Here is a 19,793-nt window from a genome sequence, read left to right on the forward strand (position 1 = left end):
TCCTTTATAGTTTATACTATATATTCCTATCCCAACAAAAACACTTCGTCGACTCCGTGTAAAAAATTTCTAAGTAAAAAAACACTAGTCATCTATAAGACTTCAGCATTATAAATATGTGATATCATAAATAAATGCTAAGTTAACTTAAATTTGAAAAAAACTAGTAATTTATAATACTTAAACATTATAAAGCTGTGATATCAAGAATAAATGCTAAGTGAATTAAATTTTAAATTAATTGATTCTATCTCAATCATTTATTTACTTGGCTAGAATTTATTTTCTTTATAAATTAATAACTAAGACTTTTTTTTAAAACAAATTTAGTATCATTTGTCATGGAAATTTTTTAGATAGTCCAGTTATGAATAGACATGTTTATTCGTCGAAATATATAAATTCTAGCCAAGTAAATAAATGATTGAGATAGAATCAATTAATTTAAAATTTAATTTACTTAGCATTTATTCTTGATATCACAGCTTTATAATGTTTAAGTATTATAAATTACTAGTTTTTTTCAAATTTAAGTTAACTTAGCATTTATTTATGATATCACATATTTATAATGCTGAAGTCTGAAGTCTTAAGGTACGGTTTCCTAGACGCGACCGATCGCCGAGACAGGTCGCCGCGACAGTCGCCGTCTGACTGTTAATATGTAATTCCTATTATCTGGTTTCCAACGCGCGACTGTTGTCGCGCGACTGAACTATATTGTGGCGACCGGCGACACCACCGGTCCGAGAGCAGTGTATTGCGACTGATGCGCGCGACCGTCGATTTATTTCAGATTATTATAGTACTAATTATTATTATAATACTAATATTATTTATTTATTTCGATTTATTTCACAAACCAACTTTTGGGTAGTGAATTTTGATAATCACGTGCATGAATATGGCTAAATTGCATTTTTCGGGAGAAGAAGAAGAACTACTGATAGAAATGGTTCGAAAAAATGTTGAGTTGTTTGTCCCACAACAAATATAAAGATGCAGAACATAAAGATAATATTTGGTTGGTTATTGCTAACACCGTAGGGAAATCTGGTATGTAATATTTATCTATAACATAATATATAATCTAGTAATAAGATTAATTAAGTAAATACTATATTACTAATCATAATAATATGTACCTTACTTATAATAATTCCATAAAAATTAAAAAACAAACTTTTGTCATTTTTACGTATTTTGTCAAAATTTCAACTTAAATGCTTAAAAAAAAAATTGCGACTACGGATTTTTAATATTTTTCATCTACCTTTAAAACAATATATTAGGGGCCTTCTATTAAATTTTTAAGAATTTTTACCCAATAAATAAAATTTTATTGATATTTATAGAAAAAAAAACTAAAAAAAAATGGAAACTGAAAATGTCCGTAAACCGCTCGAAATAAGTCAAATACCATTTTTAAAAACGTACATTTTACGACACAAAAAAACACATCATTGTTACACCAAAGAAAAAGATACTAAAATATTACTGAAATAAATTACTGTTTTTATAGTTCTAGAACTGCAAAAAAAAATGGAAAAATTTGAAAGACAATTTTCGAAGAAAATGTGTTTCTAAAGCCCGTTTCACACGATACTAGTTGTTGTGCTATCAGTAGTATGATAGCTTGTATACTAGTTTTTAGGTCCGTGTGAATTATAATATAGTATACTTGCTAAAGGAATCATACTAGCTACTATACAATTTTTGGTAATAGAACATGTCCTATTTTCCACACTATTTACCAGCATAGAAATATTTTCGGCCAATCAGAATACAGACATCTTATCAATCAAAATCATTATCGAGATCAATACAATATACAAATTATAAATTATCATTTAACACCATGATGAATGATGATTGATGGCATAAGTTTTAAAATGTAAACTAGTTATTTTTGGTTCACGATTATTACATAGTACTATCGGCTGTAATTGTACCACCTACCACTTTTTGTCTTTTTAGTAAAATAAAATATGCCACCTAAAATAGCATCGCCTTGGACCACCGAATCAATATCTATACTTATTGAAGCGTATAGCCAAAATAATTGTTTATATGATACAAAACTTCCAGTATACCACAATAAGCATATTCGGCAAAAGGCCTTGATGGATATTGCGTTAACTCTAGAACCATACAGGCCTAACACAACATGGCAAGAAGTGAAGGTAAAAATTGCAGCGTTAAGAACTCAATTTGGAGTAGAACACAATAAAGTAAAGACCTCATCAAAGAGCGGTACTGGTACTGATGATGTAAGTACAATGTGTATTTTATAATCATATATTTTTATGTAGGCGGCTTCTCAAACATATCTTCTGGCTTTATTATATTATCTATAAATGTATAATATTTTGTATGTACATATTAATATTGTATTATAATACCTATTAATAATATTTTATGCATTTTTATATTTTTAGATTTATGTCCCATCACTGTGGTATTACAATAGCATGTTATTTCTACAGAAACATATAACACCCAGAAAAAGTATTGAAACTCCAGTTTCACAGGTCAATAGCATTTATAAATATTAATAATTAATACATGTTGCTTATTTTATAATATTATACATAAGCTAGAATTAAGTATATTTTTTTAGATGGATGACTTCCCTAAAGAAGTTCAATACAGTTTATTTGAAATAGATAATCTGGTGGAGGAACAAGATACAGTGACAGTTGAAGTAGAAGAGCTTATGGGTTGCTCAGAAGACAGTTTTGCTAAGCATAATATTGATGAAGGTAAAATATTAAATATCACATTAATAATAATGAATGTTGAGGTCGGAAAGTGTATAAAAAACATAAACTTGAATAGTCAAATTACTAAAGTAATTAGGAGTTAGTTTGTTAGGTACTTAAGTTAATTTATTTATTGAGTGAATTCCAATTACTAAAATATCACATATAAACAAAATTCTCATTAAAACTAAAGAAAGAAGTTGGTCACCTACAATGGCTGTGTGTAGATGAGAGTTCTAATAACTTATACAATTTCTAATAAATATATGCTTGAAAAATGTAAGTTGCATTTAAAGTAATAACGGTTCATAACAACTATTATAAATTAAACTAGTATTGTATACCTACCTATTTATATATATATATAGTATATACCTATGCTACAATTTAACTTTTAACGATAATAATAGTGGTAATTATCCTAATATATTGAATTTTTGTTTAATCTTGTATCATGACTATGAGTTTATGATGTATAGTATTCTTATGCTTAAAAATTAGTGTACAAACAATTAACAAATAATAAGCGAGGAAAGTAAGATCAAATATTTTTAATTCTTTATATTATAGTATATAGTTTTATTTAACCATTTTCAAAAACCAAAAATCTTCAATTTTCATATTTTGGAAAAATTATAAACCTTTTTTATTATAAAATGACACCTGGAATGCACCAACTACATTCCCTTTCCCCCCTAAAAAAAACATGCCGAAGTTGAAAATTGAAGCATTCCTGATACTTGTTAATGTCCATCTTTGAATAATTGTATACATAAATATGATTTAAAAGTTACTTATTTATGTATGTTTATATTGATATTACAGAAAATATGACACCTAGGAGAACCTCATCAGCACCATTATGGTTAAGTGATGATGTACCAGCCACAAAAAAAAAAAAGGTTACCATTGACAATACACTGAAAAAGTCTGAAGAAGCATTGAGTAACATAGCAAAAGCTTTAGCAGTACCATCAGTGACACCATTAGATAATGCTTCGCATAGTTTATCTCAATTTATAAGTTCTTCGCTGCAATCTATCAAAAATCCTTCCCTTAAAATTGAAACGACTAAAACAATTTTAAATATTTTAATGGATGCTCAACTTAAAGATATTTGTTAAATTACGTTTTAAGACAAATAAGTATTATCAATATTCCTACATTTCTAGTCAAGGAAGACTGAATATGTATAATAACAAGTGAAAAGTTTGTTTTTTTTTTTTATAAAATTGTTAAATGTTTGTTTAATATTTACCTAGTTTTTAAATCATATTATATAACCTTATTATTTTGATATGTAATTGTTAAATAATATTTTAAAATTTGAATGTTTTGGTATTGTGAAATTTTTATTAATCATCAACTACATGCATTTCTAGTCAAGGAAGACTGAATAAGGTAAAAATTTATGTTTTATTTTTAAATAAAATTGTTTAATGTTAAAAATTGTATTTTATTTAATAATAAAAAAGAAAATAACTGTTCATTTGTATAGTATGTTGTTATAATATGTTTAAAAATTTCCTTTTTCCACAGCAATTTGCTGCCATTGTACTTCTCCTGGACCATTGAAATATTTTAAAAATTCATCACGTATGTTATAAGCTGTATTGGTGGATCTATTGCCACCTTGATTGAAGTTAATGGATTTCATTTGACATATGTTTTGTGTTTCTTCATTATTCATTACTTCAAGTACAGGAGATCTATTTCTAATGAAATTGTGTAATACACAGCAAGTCCTTGTTATTAATTCAACTTTAGGGGGAGATAAATGTATTTTTGTCAACAAAATTCTAAATTTATTGGACAATAACCCAAAACCATTTTCCACGACTCTCCTAGCTCGGCTAAGCCTATAGTTTGCAATTCTCTGTTCATTTGTTAAGCCTCGTGAAGAATATGGCTTCATCAAATGCGGTCCCAAAGGAAATGCGTCGTCTGCAATAATCACATAGGGAGTATCTATTTGACTTCCTGGTAGTGGTCTTGGAGAAGGAAGGTTAAGGCTATGGGATTCTAAAGCTTTTTTTAAGTTACTTTCTCTATACACAGCAGCATCGTGATTTCTTCCATTAGCACCTACATTTATCCAAATAAATTTGTAATTGGCATCAACTAAAGCAAGCAGAATAATGCTATCTGTCCCTTTATAGTTTCTATAGTATGAACCACTTGAACGAGGAGGTATGAAATTAATATGCTTCCCATCGAGAGCACCTATGCAATGAGGGAAATTCCAAAAGGAAACAAATTGATCTGCAATAACATCCCACTCTTCTGTTGTTGATGGAAGCTAAACATTAACCCATATAACTTAATTAATTAATTTAATTCATATTAATGATTGGTGCTGATTGAATTTTTTTATCACCTTAATTTCATCTTTAAAAGCTTCATAAATTGCATTTAAAGTGTCTGGTATAAGAATGCTCAATGTATTGGTTGCAATACGAGTAGAGTAATGAAGATTTGTATAGCTTTCACCAGTAGCTATAAACCTTAATGTCGCCGCTAATCTGTAATATTAATTTATAAATTATCATGGTCTGTGCTGTTAATTCAATTCCAGCATATATCCCCCTAGGGAAATATTCCCTAGTTATGCCTAGGATATTAGTCATATAATATGATAATATCTATTTATTTTTAATTTTATCTATAATACAGATATAAATATAAGTTAAAGTAAATAATAATAGTAAAATAAAATATAATAGTATAACGACTATAACTTAGGTATAAGTTGTAACCTTTCTGTTGGCTTTATACATTGTCTCATTACAGTATCTATTCGGGCAATAGCTGGAGTTATTTTGCCTAAAATTTCGTTAAACATATCCGGATCCATTCTCAAATAGTTCATGTACGATTTTTCATCTTCTATTCTTCAAAGTACAAAATATGTTTTTTAATTTATATATTATATTTAAACAATATAGGGAAGTACCTACATTTTATCTATTAAAATATGGATTTATAAACTTACAATAATTCATTTTGTAGCATACTAAAAGAACCTAGACCTTTTTCTCGACGAGAAATCCATTCTTTCACCCACACATTTCTTTTTTTTGGTGCTTTTAATAACTTTTGTATTAATATTATGTTATGCCCAATAACACTAGCAGCAATAGCTAACATTTTTTCTCGAGAATCCATACTAAAAACAAATAAACTAATCAAGGTATATTCATGTATATTAATATATATATATATATATATATGTATGTATGTATATAACTACCTACCTATTTGTTTTTTACCGATAAATATAAACATAAACCAAAACCAAGTCTATAAAAATAAAATGTAAAGAGTAGAATATAATTACAGAAATATAGATAATAGATATTTTCGTATATTTCGTTATCATATATTTATTATTATCACATAGTACAATTTACAGTGCATAGCACATTATGCCATTATGGTGTGAATAGAATTTAGTACAGGAATTATTATACTAGGTTACACGCAATATACTATACAAGTTAGTATGCTAGATAGAGTACCATAACTATCATCGTGTGAAAAGGGCTTAAGTCTGGTATGGCTGCTAAAAGTAACAAATGTTATACTTATGCCAAAGTATGGGAATTTTTGCGTCCAACAATGGAAAACAGAAAGTATTTAATTAGGTCAAAATAATAGTATTTAGATATTATTAACATTTTTTTTGTTTTTTTTTTTTTTTTGGTAGGACTGAAAGCAATATTTCTAGTGAATCGAGTAACGAAGAATTTAGTGACCAAGATAGTGAAAGAGAAGATGAAATATTGATGGCTGGCTTGAATGAGAGTGAAGTAGCTGTTCAATCTCCTTCAACCAGCAATATGTATGTTAAAAAAAAAGTAAAAAAATAGAAAACTCCTTTGAATCAAGCGAAAACAATAATTTAACATACACCAATGTCACAGTGTCCCGTGAAACTGAAAGTAACAAACGTCCATACTCACCTACCATCAGTAAAAAATCAAAAACTAAAAGTACCAAAAATGAAACCGCATTTGAAAACAAATTGATTGACTATTTACGTAACAGACCAAGAGAAGAAACTGACCCTGACAAGCTATTTCTGTTATCATTGTTGCCACAAATTAAACAACTTTCACAGGACAAAAAAACTCAATTATATATTTATTTTTTAAATGGTATTCAACAAATAAGTCAAATTTCTAATAATCCACAAACAGATTTTCATTCTTCATATTCTCAAGGTTATTCCTCAAGTCCCTCTCAGACACCATTAAATGTACTCACTGACTCATCTCCTATTTCACACCACAATATTAATTCTCCTTATCAGTCTCCCATGTTTGCTCCTGTACCTCAGCATTATATGCAGAATAAGCAAAATATACAATTTTCTCAGGCTACCCCTTCTCCTGTAAATCTGCCCCAAAATCAGCCACACACTCAAACACACCACAACAGTCTTTCTAGCTATCACGAACATTCTTAATCAAAATACAAAATTTATTTTATATATTGTTGAAATGCAATAATATTATGTTTGAAGTTTCATTTTTTTTTTTATATATTAATTGTAAAATTTGTAATATTGTAAAACACAATATAATTTATAAAAAATAATTTTATAATTTTTTTTTAAATATTTTATATTAGGTATATTGTTATAATAATATGTACATAAGGTACAATATTAAATTTGAAGGATCATTTTTTTTATATTAATATTGTAAAATACAATATTAATTTAATATCATTTAACATTTTGTTGTTTTAATTATACGCGTTGTTTGTAGGTATTGAACTACAACTTTTAAGTACAAGTATTTAATACATATATTTTTTACACTAAGCTTATACTTTGATAGTTAATTGCATACTTATTTAAGTACCTTAATGTAACAGTCAACCTTTCTTCAGGTGGAATAGATATACGTAACACAGTATCTTGCTTTTGCAACTGGCTTCCAATCATATTTAACTGAATAATCAATTACAATTTAAATATATAACCAGAACCACGTTTTAAAATATAAAATAATAATTTAATGCAAGTTCTTTACACTTGTACAATACTTACCAGCTCATCAAATGTTTTAATTGACATACGGAAATATTTAAAAAACTCTTCCGGATATTGCCTCAATGTCATAAAGGTTACTTGAAATTGTCCTTCACGCGGCCTTTTTAAGTTAAGTGGATGTACCCACCGACGACGTTTATTTTTTTTATCTTTTTTTTGTTTTTTATTCATTTTATACATCGAATACACTAGACAGACAGCTTCTACATCATCTAAATTGTTTAAAGCGTCCATTTTTTAATAAAAATCAAAAAATAATATTCCGTGGTCGTGTGATGGTATTGAACGAAACCCGAGTACTGAATGAATGCAAGTTGCAAGGCATGCGTGGTGAAAAATATTTTTCCCGCTAGTTTGAAAACCGCTAATGTACGCTACGGTGTGTAAAGCGTCGATTACATTGAGCGAGTTTACAAGCTGATAGTTGGCAAATTCACTATCTGCTAGTAAACTCGCCTAGTGTAATCATGTTCACTAGCCAACTAGCAGATTGTTAACTATCCGCGAGTAAAGTTGAAAGCTGGTCTACTTTATTCGCTACTCGCTGGCGTTTATGGTTTCAGTGTCGACAAAATGTCGACGGAAATTGTACGTGCGGGTGTCATTATTTTAGCTAATGCTATCAAAAAGGAGTTAAAAAAAAAAGAAAAGCGGAAAAGGCAAAGAAATATATGGGTGAAACAATGGATAGGCAGACGCGAGATGTATGGTGCATCGAGCAGTTTACTGAAAGAGTTGAAGGACGAAGACGCTTCAGCTTATCGCAATATTTTGAGATTAGACTGTACCCATTTTGAAGATTTACTGAAGATGGTAGATGGAATGCTCAAAAAAGAAGATACAGTTATGAGAATGGCAATCCCAGTAATCACAAAACTTGAAGTAACACTACGTTATCTAGCAACTGGCGATTCTTTTAAGTCTCTGCAATACCTTTTTCGAGTTCCCGAATCGACTATATCGATATTTTTGCCTGAAGTGCTATCGGCGATTTCTTTCGTCCTTCGACCATTCATTGAGGTATGTAAAAATTAATTTAAAAATGCCATTTTAAAATAATTTCTATATTTCTTGTAATGTAAGATAAATTGACACAAGACTGAAATAAAAAAAATAATATTTGTATAACTAATACATTAGTATTTAAAATTTGTCTCAAATATTATATTACAAGTATTTAAGTAATATTCGAATACCACAAATTTTTTTTAGTAGTATTCTATATACTTTTTCAAATTGATTTTAAATACTACTCAAATATTTTTTTTAAGAATTTTTTTAAACAGTTGTAGGTAGTTACAGGTATAGGTATGCAAAATATATTAAATTACATTCTAAAAAAAATACATAAACCACTATAAATAGGTTAAGCCCCCCTTTACCATTGAAAATAATATATAAAACATGATTTTCAATTAATTTGCGAACTAAAACAGTACGTTTTTTTAAAGAAATGTATTTAATAAAAATATAGTTACAATATTTATATGTAAATATTTAGTATTACAGCGAACTTGGTCCAAATGTTTGAAACATAACCTGTTTTAAAACATCATCGTCATTTGAGGAGGTAGACAATGAATAGTCAGAAGATGGTGAAAATGGGACTGGTGAAAATGGAACATGACTTGCTTCTCGGGAATTTAAATTAACTGTAGGCTCCAAAGATGTTAGCTTAGAACGAATGATAGAATTCTGAATTTCCTGTTGTAGTAAAATTGCTTGTCGCTGCGGCAACTGACGAAGCTCGGCCGCCACAAACTTTCCGAACTGGTCATATGGCTTCTCCTCTGCTGCAGACTGTGCAATTTTGTCCAATTGCTGAATCGCGACTGATATTTCAGAATTTGAGTTTTCGTCGGATACTACTCGTTTTTTGACCCTTTTCACTGATGCTGCTGGTGGTCTCATTTCTGTTGATTGCTTCTCTTTGTGGAGTTCTTTTGGGCAGCTGCTTTCGTTGTTAGACACATCATATTCCGAGCAGTTTTGACCGTCCTCATCTGGCTCTATTTCTTCACTGTTTTGCGATAGCTCCTAGAAATAGTACAAAAATGATAATGCACAAATAAAGTAGATTTATTAAATAAATTTCGCAACGATGAGTTAATAAATAACATAATATATTACACATATATATTTATTTTTATAATATTTATTATTTATTAATAATATGTTAACTGATTTAATTTATTAATCTTATTATTTGCAGGTACCTAAAGTAGTTGATGAATGGAAAGAAATCGAAAATAAATTTTCCCAACGTTGGAATTTCCCTAGATGTGTCGGGGCCATTGATGGGAAACACGTAATTATCAAAAGACCTCCTTGTTCCGGTTCAACCTACTTTAATTACAAAAAAACCTATAGCATCATATTATTTGCCATGGTTGATGCCGATTATTGCTTTACTTATATTGACGTAGGTGGCAATGGACGCGCAAGTGACAGCGCAATATTTAGAGATAGTACTTTAAATATTGCAATGGAAAGTAATACTCTTGGAATACCTGACCATGCTGTTATTATTGGAGATGATGCATTCCCTTTAAGAACAAATCTTTTGAAACCTTATAGTAAAACTGGGCTAAGTGATATGGAAAAGGTATTTAATTATCGTCTTTCACGTGCCAGAAGAGTTGTTGAGAATGCTTTTGGCATACTTGCATGGAGATTCAGAATATTTTCAAGACCAATAGATTTAAAACCCGAAACTACTGATAAAGTAATTTGGGCAGCTTGCAGTCTTCATAATTGGTTACGAAAGACTGCTCCAGGAAATTACTTACCTTCACAAGCAGTAGATAGAGAGGATTTAAATACTGGAAATATAACACCTGGACTATGGAGGGAAAATGCAAACATTTTGCAACCTATTAATAATTTAGGCAGCAATAATTACAAACGTGCTGCTGAGGATGTCAGACGAGCATATGCTACCCACTTCATAGAAGAAAATCCTCTGCCGTGGCAGTGGGAGAAAGTTGGAATAACAATTTAAATAATAAATATAAAATGATCTGTTAATTATTATTAATTTATAAATACCTAAATATTCATTAAAAATAAAAATTTTTACTCACCAAATTTGATTTGCTATTTCTTGTACTCAAAACCTCTGACAAATAATTTGCTTCGTTAAACCAAGCAAGCTTTGGTGAATAAACTTCTTCGGTACCACTTCCACTTTTCTTGCTTTTTTCAATTTTGTGTAGTTCTTGTCTGTACACATCTTTAATGGATTTGATTCTAGCCTTCAATTGCTTTACATCCATTTCTCCAATTAACTGATTTTCATTAAGTTCATTATAAAAACGTTGGAAAATTTCATTTTTTAATTTTGTGTTGCAATAGTCTTTATCTTTTATATTCCATAACAAATGGTACTGTTGGTACACATTAAGAAATTGTATAATATTACTTGTGTTCCACTTCATTTTAACAGTAGTTACAAGCAGAAATGTCGATTAAAAATCGTAATATTAGTTTAATTAAAACGTAGGTACCTAATATTCACAACGGCAAACCGCCTCGGGGTAGTACACGTGGTTTTTACTCGCTAGCTAGTTGGCTACTGAGCGAGTAGTACACGTTTTGCGTGTAATCATTACAATCGCACTAGCCGACTAGTCCGCTTCTTAAATAGCCAACTATCAGCTTGTAAACTCGCTCAATGTAATCGACGCTTAAGATATGAATTAAGCGTTTTAAACGCTGCGTCGAAGCTGCGCGTCTGAAACGCTGCGTCGAAAACGCTAGGTGTGTAACCGCCTTTAAGTCTGTTATTATCACAGATATGGAGTTAATATTAATACCATAACTGCCTGTGGTAGGAACCATACAATTTTATAGAATAATATTATTATATATAATATATTATAATTATTTATTATAATTTATTATAATTGTGTAGAACACTCATTAATAATTTAGTGATGGGCACTACGTCTAGAGTAATACTGTAGGTGTAGGATCACCAGAGCCCAACTTAGGGGGGGGGGGGCTAGGGGGGCTGCAGCCCCGGGCCCCGATATTATTTGGGGCCCCGAACCTCTGTTGATATTTAATTATTAAAGTGGCATTTTGAAATAATTGTATGATATTATTGGTTACGTAGTTTCGTTAGTCACGTAGGTTTAGTAGGTATCGTAATGGAATTTATGATAAATTATTTTCTAGTCGATAACATAAGCTAATAAGTTTTAAGATAAAGTTGGTCAAAAGCACTTTATATCGTTATGATTACAATTTATGTACTGACATTTCTTTATTTATATTCATAATTTTAATTTCATCGTTTCATTTTTATTAATATTTATTAAATAATTAAGGTACGTTTTCCTTACAGCGTCCGGACGTGGCGTTCGGACCTTGCGGTTAGTCGACACTAGACGCGGCATTCAAACGCTGCGTCAAAATGGTTTTACAAACAGCGTCTAAACGTCGCGACCGTTCCAAATTTTTTACAAATATTCAATCGAAAATAACCAAAACCAAATTTATTGTCAACTTTTTTTCTAAATTGTTAAAAAACTTTTACAAATCAAAATCAGGAATTAAGAAGCGTCACCAATCAGTCGATCTTTATAGGACTGTAGGTCGATCGCAATAAAAATGTAGTATACACGATACATTATATTGTATAAACTTTATGTTCTAGTATAAAAAAATGCAAATAAATAAATATATGTCGATCTTCAGTTTTAAAATTAGGAATATATTATTATTATGGTATAATTGATTTATAATCTTAAATAAATTGAATATAACCAATCTATATAGCATAAAGACTACATTTATAATTTAAGTTGATTATTTAAAATTTAGATAATAATTAATTTTGGGGCCCCATTAAAAAATTTGACCCGGGCCCCAAAATTCCTAAATTGGGCTCTGAGGATCACACAAATCAATAACATAGTATCCAACTAACTTATTATTATTATAATTATTATGTAGTATTTTATATTATTTTAGTTGACGACTGCAAAAAAAAATGGAAGTATATACGCGATTCACACAATCGCTGCAAAAGAAAACTCGGCACCGGGTCTGCAACTTCATCAAAAAAATGTTTACCTTCAGCAGATCGTGCATATTTTCTAAATACGGTTCAAAACGAACGGAGGTACCTATAAATTTTTTTTTAAATACAATTTATCAAAAGCATATACCTAATAATATTAATATTAATAATAATAATAAATATTTTCATTAGTTCTACTTGCAACATCATACCACAGAGCGAGGAAGACAATGTCGAAGAAGATGTGGTCGTTGATGGAGATTTGGGCGTTTTACCACTCCAGGATAAAGATTATTCCCCTGGATGTTCCCTAGTAGATAAGCGTGCACGGTTTAAAGTAGACAAGCTGTCAGCGTTAGTCACAAAAAGGGCAGAAGAAAGAAACAGGACATTTAAACGAATTGAAGAACAAAATCAGCTAATTTTAAATGCAGAAAACACAAAGATGATGATATCGATTTATTTTTTAAAAGTTTGGCATTAAGTGTTAAAAAACTGCCACAGGCAGCCATAAAAGAAGCCAAACTAAAGGCATTAATTATGGTTAACGAACTTGAGGACAAATATAGTGCATTTTCAGCAACAACTTCAAGTACTTTTTTGCCTATTCAAACTTACAATAACTATGAATATTCTAGTACTAGTTCACCATCATCAATTCCATACAGTATGCCAGATAATCAAAGTTTGACCTCACCAGATTTATTTCAACCACAAGCAACAGCTTCCACTTATTTTTTCATGTCAAGTGACTTAGGAATACAAAATGACGTACAAAAAAATGATAATAAAATAATTAACAAATAATTAAAATCTTTTAACACATCTTTGTAAAATTAATAAATTGTTAATAAAATAATATACAAGTTCATTGAAATCATAATCAAATATAATAATAGTATTAGTAATAATAAATAATAATAAATTAAAAATATTGTGTTGTTCTGCCAATTTAATGCTCCTTCATGGTTAAAAAAATGTTTAAATCGATCCCTCACTTCAAATCCATGCATATTAAAAAATCCTCCTACTCGATTTAATTCCAGCATGTTATTCGTTGGCGAAGTTTGTTCACAGTCATATTCGTAATGCGGCTGTCTGTTGCCTTCTAAATATCCATCCCTTAACATGTTGTGTAAACAACAAGCTACCCATATTAAGTTGTCACATGTTGTACTTTCAATATTAATTGGTTGGTAAAAAACACGGAATACTTGGCTCAATAAACCAAATGCGTTTTCAGTGACACGCCTTGCTCTACTTAATCTATAATTAAATATTTTTTTAGAGGCATCTCCCATACTAGATTTTCTAGAATATGGCTTCATTATAATTGGGTGCAAGCGAAATGCTTCATCTCCAATAATAACGTGAGGCACAACAATGTTAGAACCTAGAAGTGAACTTTCTTCTGGGAATCTAAATGACCCATTTAAAATTTGTTGACCAATAAGAGATTTAAGAAAAATGCTACTATCGCCTTCTTTCCCATAAGAGCCAATATCAACAATGACGAATTTATAATTTGCATCGACCATTGCCAAGAGAACGATTGAAAAAAAATCTTTATAATTAAAGTATAGAGACCCCGAATTGTGTGGACTTCGAATACGTACGTGTTTACCATCAATGGCAAGTATGCAATTAGGAAAGTTCCACTTATAGGAAAATTCATCAGCCTTTTTTTTTAAATCAATTTGAGATGAATCCGGTAAGAAAACTGGAACTAACTTTTCTTTTAAAATTGACAAGGTCTGCTTTATTATTATACTGATGTAGCTATGACATACTCGAAAACCAAAGGCCAGTGATCGAAGCGATTCCCCAGTTGCCATGTACCTAAAAAATAAAAAATAAAAATATGGTGATACATCCAGTTTTTAGTGTAGTTAAAATAAATGTGATAAGTGTGAATAAAAATAATATAAATATCTAAATACTATAAAAATATTTTAATGTCAATGCCAATTTTTCTTCGGCTGTTATAGGTTTCTTCACTCGGTTGCTAGGCAATTTTGTTAATTGTACCTCGACAAGTGACAACAGGAACTCAAATTGGTTTTTATTAACACGGAAAAACTCGCGAAATTTTGTTTCATTTCGTAATAAATGTCTTTTTATTAAAATTTCAAAGTATCCTTCAGTTTTCCTATTAAGAAAAAGTGCATCAACTTTTTCTCTCTGTTCTGATTGTGTTGATATTAATAAATCATCGTCCTCTTCCTCTTCCTCGAGAAGAAGTAACATAATTTTATTATTGTTAATAATTGTATTCATACTCATAATAAATATAAATTTTAACTTGAAAACACTAGCACTCACTGCACGAAAACCACAATGATACTGATTAATAATGATACAGATACATAATTTGATAGTTTTTTTTTACGTCACCGGAGACTGGTCTCGGCGACCAGTCGCGCCTGGGAAACCAGCACGCACCAACGACAGGTCGTAGCGACCAATCGCGGCGACCGGTCGCGTCTAGGAAACCGTACCTTTATAGATGACTAGTGTTTTTTTACTTAGCAATTTTTTACACGGAGTCGACGAAGTGTTTTTGTTGGGATATCAGTAGTTTTTTTATAACAATTTTTATGTACTGGCATGTAATATGTAATTTTTTATGTTTTTATTAATTTATTTTATTATTATGTTTGTTTATTTAATATACTCTAATTTTTTTTTTTAAATCATATTCAATTTTTTTTCCATTATTATAATATGTACATTTTTACCCCCTCGAGGCCATCGTTCAAAATGTATTGCAGTGTAATTACATCGTAGCCATTTATCTATTATTTTTAGAGGTCGGATTTATATTCTCTTAAAATCCTTAAAATATGATGTTTTTATGTCGCATAAATTAGGCAATATATTCTCTTAATATTCTTTTAAAATACCAGATATATGATGTTTTATGTCCTTTAATATGCAAAATATTCTTTTAATATTAAAAAAAATTCCGTTTAAATTTATTTTAAATTTATTTTAGCTAACGAAATAATTTACGTGCTATCGATAAGAAATACCTGGAGATTAATTTTTATTAAAATCCAGAAATTAATTATTTATAAACAGAATTATTTAGTGAACATTTACCTATCAAAGTGCTGATATACGTAAAATATATTCATTATATGCCGACATTACAAAAATTTCTCAAATATTCTCTAACGTGTTTAATATTTTCTAACCCATAAAATATGCTATTTTATGCAGAATAAATTTTTTCCTATGAATTCTGTGTTTCATGAATCGTAAAGATTTCTCACTCCCACTTAACTGCATAAACTAGAAACAAATATGTAAAATCATAAAAATCCGATCTCTAATTATCTTTATTAAACATTCATCCATACACATTGTATTTGTCGTTTTTTTTTTTCTCAATAATTTCTCCTTTTTCGTAACTTCTGTTTATATGTTTTAGAAACCATTTTAGAAATAAAGAATCACAAATTATAATATAAATAAATAATATAGTAGTATAATAGCTGTTAGTATGGCCTACTACAATTACAACAAATAAAATGAGATGACAAATAAAACGTAGTTTTTCTACCGGCGCGGCGGCGGCTATACGCATCTACATCGAACGTCGCCAAAAATATGAATGTCATGACAAAATAATTTTAATTAAAATTTTTTTATTTTTTCATGATGAATGTCGATAACAGAAATTACGAATACGATAAGCAAAGACGCGGGCAACGGCGGGAACCGCAAGTCCGCAAGTCGCAACCGCTGCCCAGTGTACGACCGCGACGAATATGTATACGGAATAGAGGGGGTAATACGATCTCGTGCGCTGCTGCGTGAAACGTAATAACTAAAAACGGTCAAGCACAATATCTTTTTGCTTCAAAAATACTTGATTTTTTTGCTAATATATTCGTTATTATTCAACCAATTTTTTCGAAAATGACAAAGGTATAATCTACAAATCATGCCCGATCTATTGATACCACAAACAGACCAATCCGTTCATTCATTAGGTCTGTAGCCCTGGCTAAAGAAACGGGCAAATTTACACACATTCAATGGGCAAACTCTGGCTCGTGTAATATACTACGGTAGTGACCGCTTCGCTTTTTTTTTACTTAGCTTCGCGCCACTACCGTCGCGCTGGATATTCCTATTTAGTATTTATACATTATTATTATATAATACTTATTAAGAATTAATATCTGTATAATAGATAACGCTTAGCGGACTAGACTGTTCTTGGTAATACCTAGTTTATTTTTGTATAATTTATTATTAATTCGATGTTTTCAGCGTTTTTGCCGACCGCGATATTAGGAATTCTGTCGCGGAAGCGCAGTCACTCTCACTAGTGGTGGTAATACCTACAATGTTTCTAACGATACATATTATTACTTATCTGTTACAACTGGCATATCCAGAGTTTATTATATATTATCTTTGTCTGTGTTACGATGAAAAAATTAAAAATAGTTTAATCCCGGTTCGTGTTATTGGTCTGTGGTCAGTCTTAATGATAATCTAACAACGCAATACGCATACAGCATACAGGCCTACCGCTATAACTATCGCCTATCAGTAATTCAGTAATAATTATTCAGTAATCAGTAATCACTGTACAAACTACAAGTATAAAAATAAATACGCTATACTAATATTCAGTAGAATCAGTACTCGCCTACTTCGATTTCGATTATAATAGTAAAATGTTAAAACGTGGTTAAATGTAGTTTCTACAATATAGTATCTGTCCACATTTTCCGTCTACAGTTTACCTACGAGCTACGAATAGTAAATTTTCTAAGTTGCACTTGACTTCGACTAACTAGTCCATTTTCGATTACGACTTCAATCAGTCTAGTGATGTTTATATATTTTGTCATTTTCTGTCAACACTCGAATATTTTCTTTCCTACACTCGAATTTTGTTGATCAAGTAAGTGGTTACATTTCTAAATTACTAAAATATGTTTAATATTATATTTAATTAGAATAATTGATTTCTTTTTTCAGGTTTGACATCATGAATGAGAATATTTTGATGAAATGGCCCAGCATCAATAAATACTTTGAACAGCTTGAGTGTGACTGTCAAAATAATTTATTATTTAAATGTTTGTTGTGTACGCCAAAAATAAAAAAAATATCAACGTCAAAATCTTCAAATTCCAATCTAAGAACACATATTAAAGTAAGCTCAACAAATTTGTTTTTATTAGAACCAATCTTAACTTACTAGCTTAAGTAGGTATAGTAATTAGAGTAGGTAAAAGTGTAACACTAGTACCTATAGATTAAATATATAGATAATCGCCGCTATCGCACGCCGCCGGATCGGCTTCGCAAATATTATTAGCACGGCCGCCGTGACTTTTTTGTCTCGCACCGTACGTTGTTCCGACACCATATCATCGCGACACTTAATAATATTATTTTATGAAGTTTTTATTCAAAGGTTGTTTGCCATTATTGTTTTTTTTTATATATTATATTGTCGTGTCAAAAGGGCCTTACCCTATAATTATTGTTTTCTTGGTGCCAGGGGCGGAGTGGACTATCTGGAAATCTGGAATTTTCCAGATGGGCCGATACTGACGGATACTATATGGGCCGGCCCTACGTTTAAAAAAAATGGTTTAAACATAAGTAACAAATAGTATAATCAGTGCTCAGTTGTATAAAATTGTAAATAATATTTCATGACCCTTATTATAAATACATTTTGTTATAATCTTAAAGTGAAGTTTAAGTCTAGTGTTATAGTATAAATTTAATATTTGATTTATTCAGAAAAACAATTTACAAATAATAAAGAAATTATACTTATTGATTTAAAATTATTTCTACCTATTAATTTTGATTCATTTGTGAATGGACTACCTAAAAATGCTTTCTTTAAGTTACATGTAAAATTAAAACCTTAATTTGATGATGATAATGATAATAAAATAAAAAAACAATAAAAATAAACTACCTATCTGACAAAATGTTAAGTTTTTAAAAATCTTGGAAACATTTAAAGACATCTGTAGATGATGAATGTGCTGAAGAACTATAGGTACATAAATACATAATAAGTAGGTACACAGAAAATGAAGATGAGGAAAAAGACATATCAAAACCATGTGTAACATGTAAAAACTATAGAATTTTATAGTTACATATTACAATGCATTAATTAAGTGTAATTTTCTCTAATGTTTATCCTACATTATCCATTGCTTATATCAGTGTTTATTATTTACTATGCCGGTAGCCCGGTACCCAAGTGGCCTATAAAAGATCATTTCTACTTAAAAATATTTAAAAACAGTTTGAGCAATTCAATTACAACCAAACATTTGGAGTAATTAATGTTGATGGAAAACAAATTCTTTATAGTTTAGTTATACAAAGTACTCATTATGACATAAAAGTTGTATTATTATAAATATTAAAACAAAAAACATATTTGTTAATTTTATAAGTAATAGCGTCGCATAGTATAAGAACGGACGGCACTTTATTACAATAAATGCAATAATAATAATAATATAACAGTATACGTCCGGCGACCGTGTTTAGGCTAGAAAGCCGTCAACGGCCGCCACGCGACCGTGTTTAGGCTAGAAAGCCGTCAACGGCCGCCACGCGACGGCTGGACCGCCGTGCGACCGTTGTCCGGTCGCGTTATCGCGGACAAAAATATAAGCAGTTGCGATAACGACCGCGACAAATATTGCTCGATAATTCGACCGGCCGATCATCAATTCAATTAAGATAACTTAAACTAGTCGTCCATCACTCAGATACTGTAATTTCGACAAATTTTACCTACAATAATATTAATAATAATACGTTATTGATATAGATGTCAGCGTATATCGTCGAAGATGCCGTGTTTCGCCAGTGCGATTGTGTTTGTTCGTTGTAGTCATTGTGCTTGTATCTACGTGGTTTTTGTCGCGAATTGCCCGAT

General features: G+C 30.2%; 3 protein-coding genes and 2 pseudogenes across 3 annotated transcripts; 3 read left to right on the plus strand and 2 right to left on the minus strand.

The window, feature by feature from the left end:
• Positions 1-904: 904 nt before the first annotated feature.
• LOC149062751 (uncharacterized) lies at positions 905-13,654 on the plus strand (annotated as a pseudogene).
• Positions 1,608-3,933, plus strand: LOC149062752 (uncharacterized). The gene is made up of 4 exons (XM_089217024.1): positions 1,608-2,270; positions 2,439-2,531; positions 2,621-2,762; positions 3,588-3,933. The coding sequence occupies exons 1-4, from the start codon at positions 1,989-1,991 to the stop codon at positions 3,884-3,886; spliced, it is 816 nt and encodes a 271-aa protein (XP_089073150.1). The 5' UTR covers positions 1,608-1,988; the 3' UTR covers positions 3,887-3,933.
• LOC149062753 (uncharacterized) lies at positions 6,318-7,231 on the plus strand (annotated as a pseudogene).
• On the minus strand, positions 7,582-8,055 carry LOC149062754 (uncharacterized). Its single transcript, XM_089222224.1, has 2 exons — positions 7,819-8,055; positions 7,582-7,719 (listed from the first exon to the last, which is right to left on the minus strand). The coding sequence occupies exons 1-2, from the start codon at positions 8,053-8,055 to the stop codon at positions 7,582-7,584; spliced, it is 375 nt and encodes a 124-aa protein (XP_089078350.1).
• On the minus strand, positions 8,686-11,504 carry LOC149062755 (uncharacterized). The gene is made up of 2 exons (XM_089216646.1): positions 10,905-11,504; positions 8,686-9,858 (listed from the first exon to the last, which is right to left on the minus strand). The coding sequence occupies exons 1-2, from the start codon at positions 11,256-11,258 to the stop codon at positions 9,325-9,327; spliced, it is 888 nt and encodes a 295-aa protein (XP_089072772.1). The 5' UTR covers positions 11,259-11,504; the 3' UTR covers positions 8,686-9,324.
• Positions 13,655-19,793: the final 6,139 nt, after the last annotated feature.

This window comes from Diuraphis noxia, unplaced genomic scaffold (genome assembly GCF_037042655.1).
Source record: "Diuraphis noxia isolate RWA-SAM2 unplaced genomic scaffold, SU_Dnox_SAM2 contig0001, whole genome shotgun sequence".
Lineage (NCBI taxonomy): Eukaryota > Metazoa > Arthropoda > Insecta > Hemiptera > Aphididae > Diuraphis > Diuraphis noxia.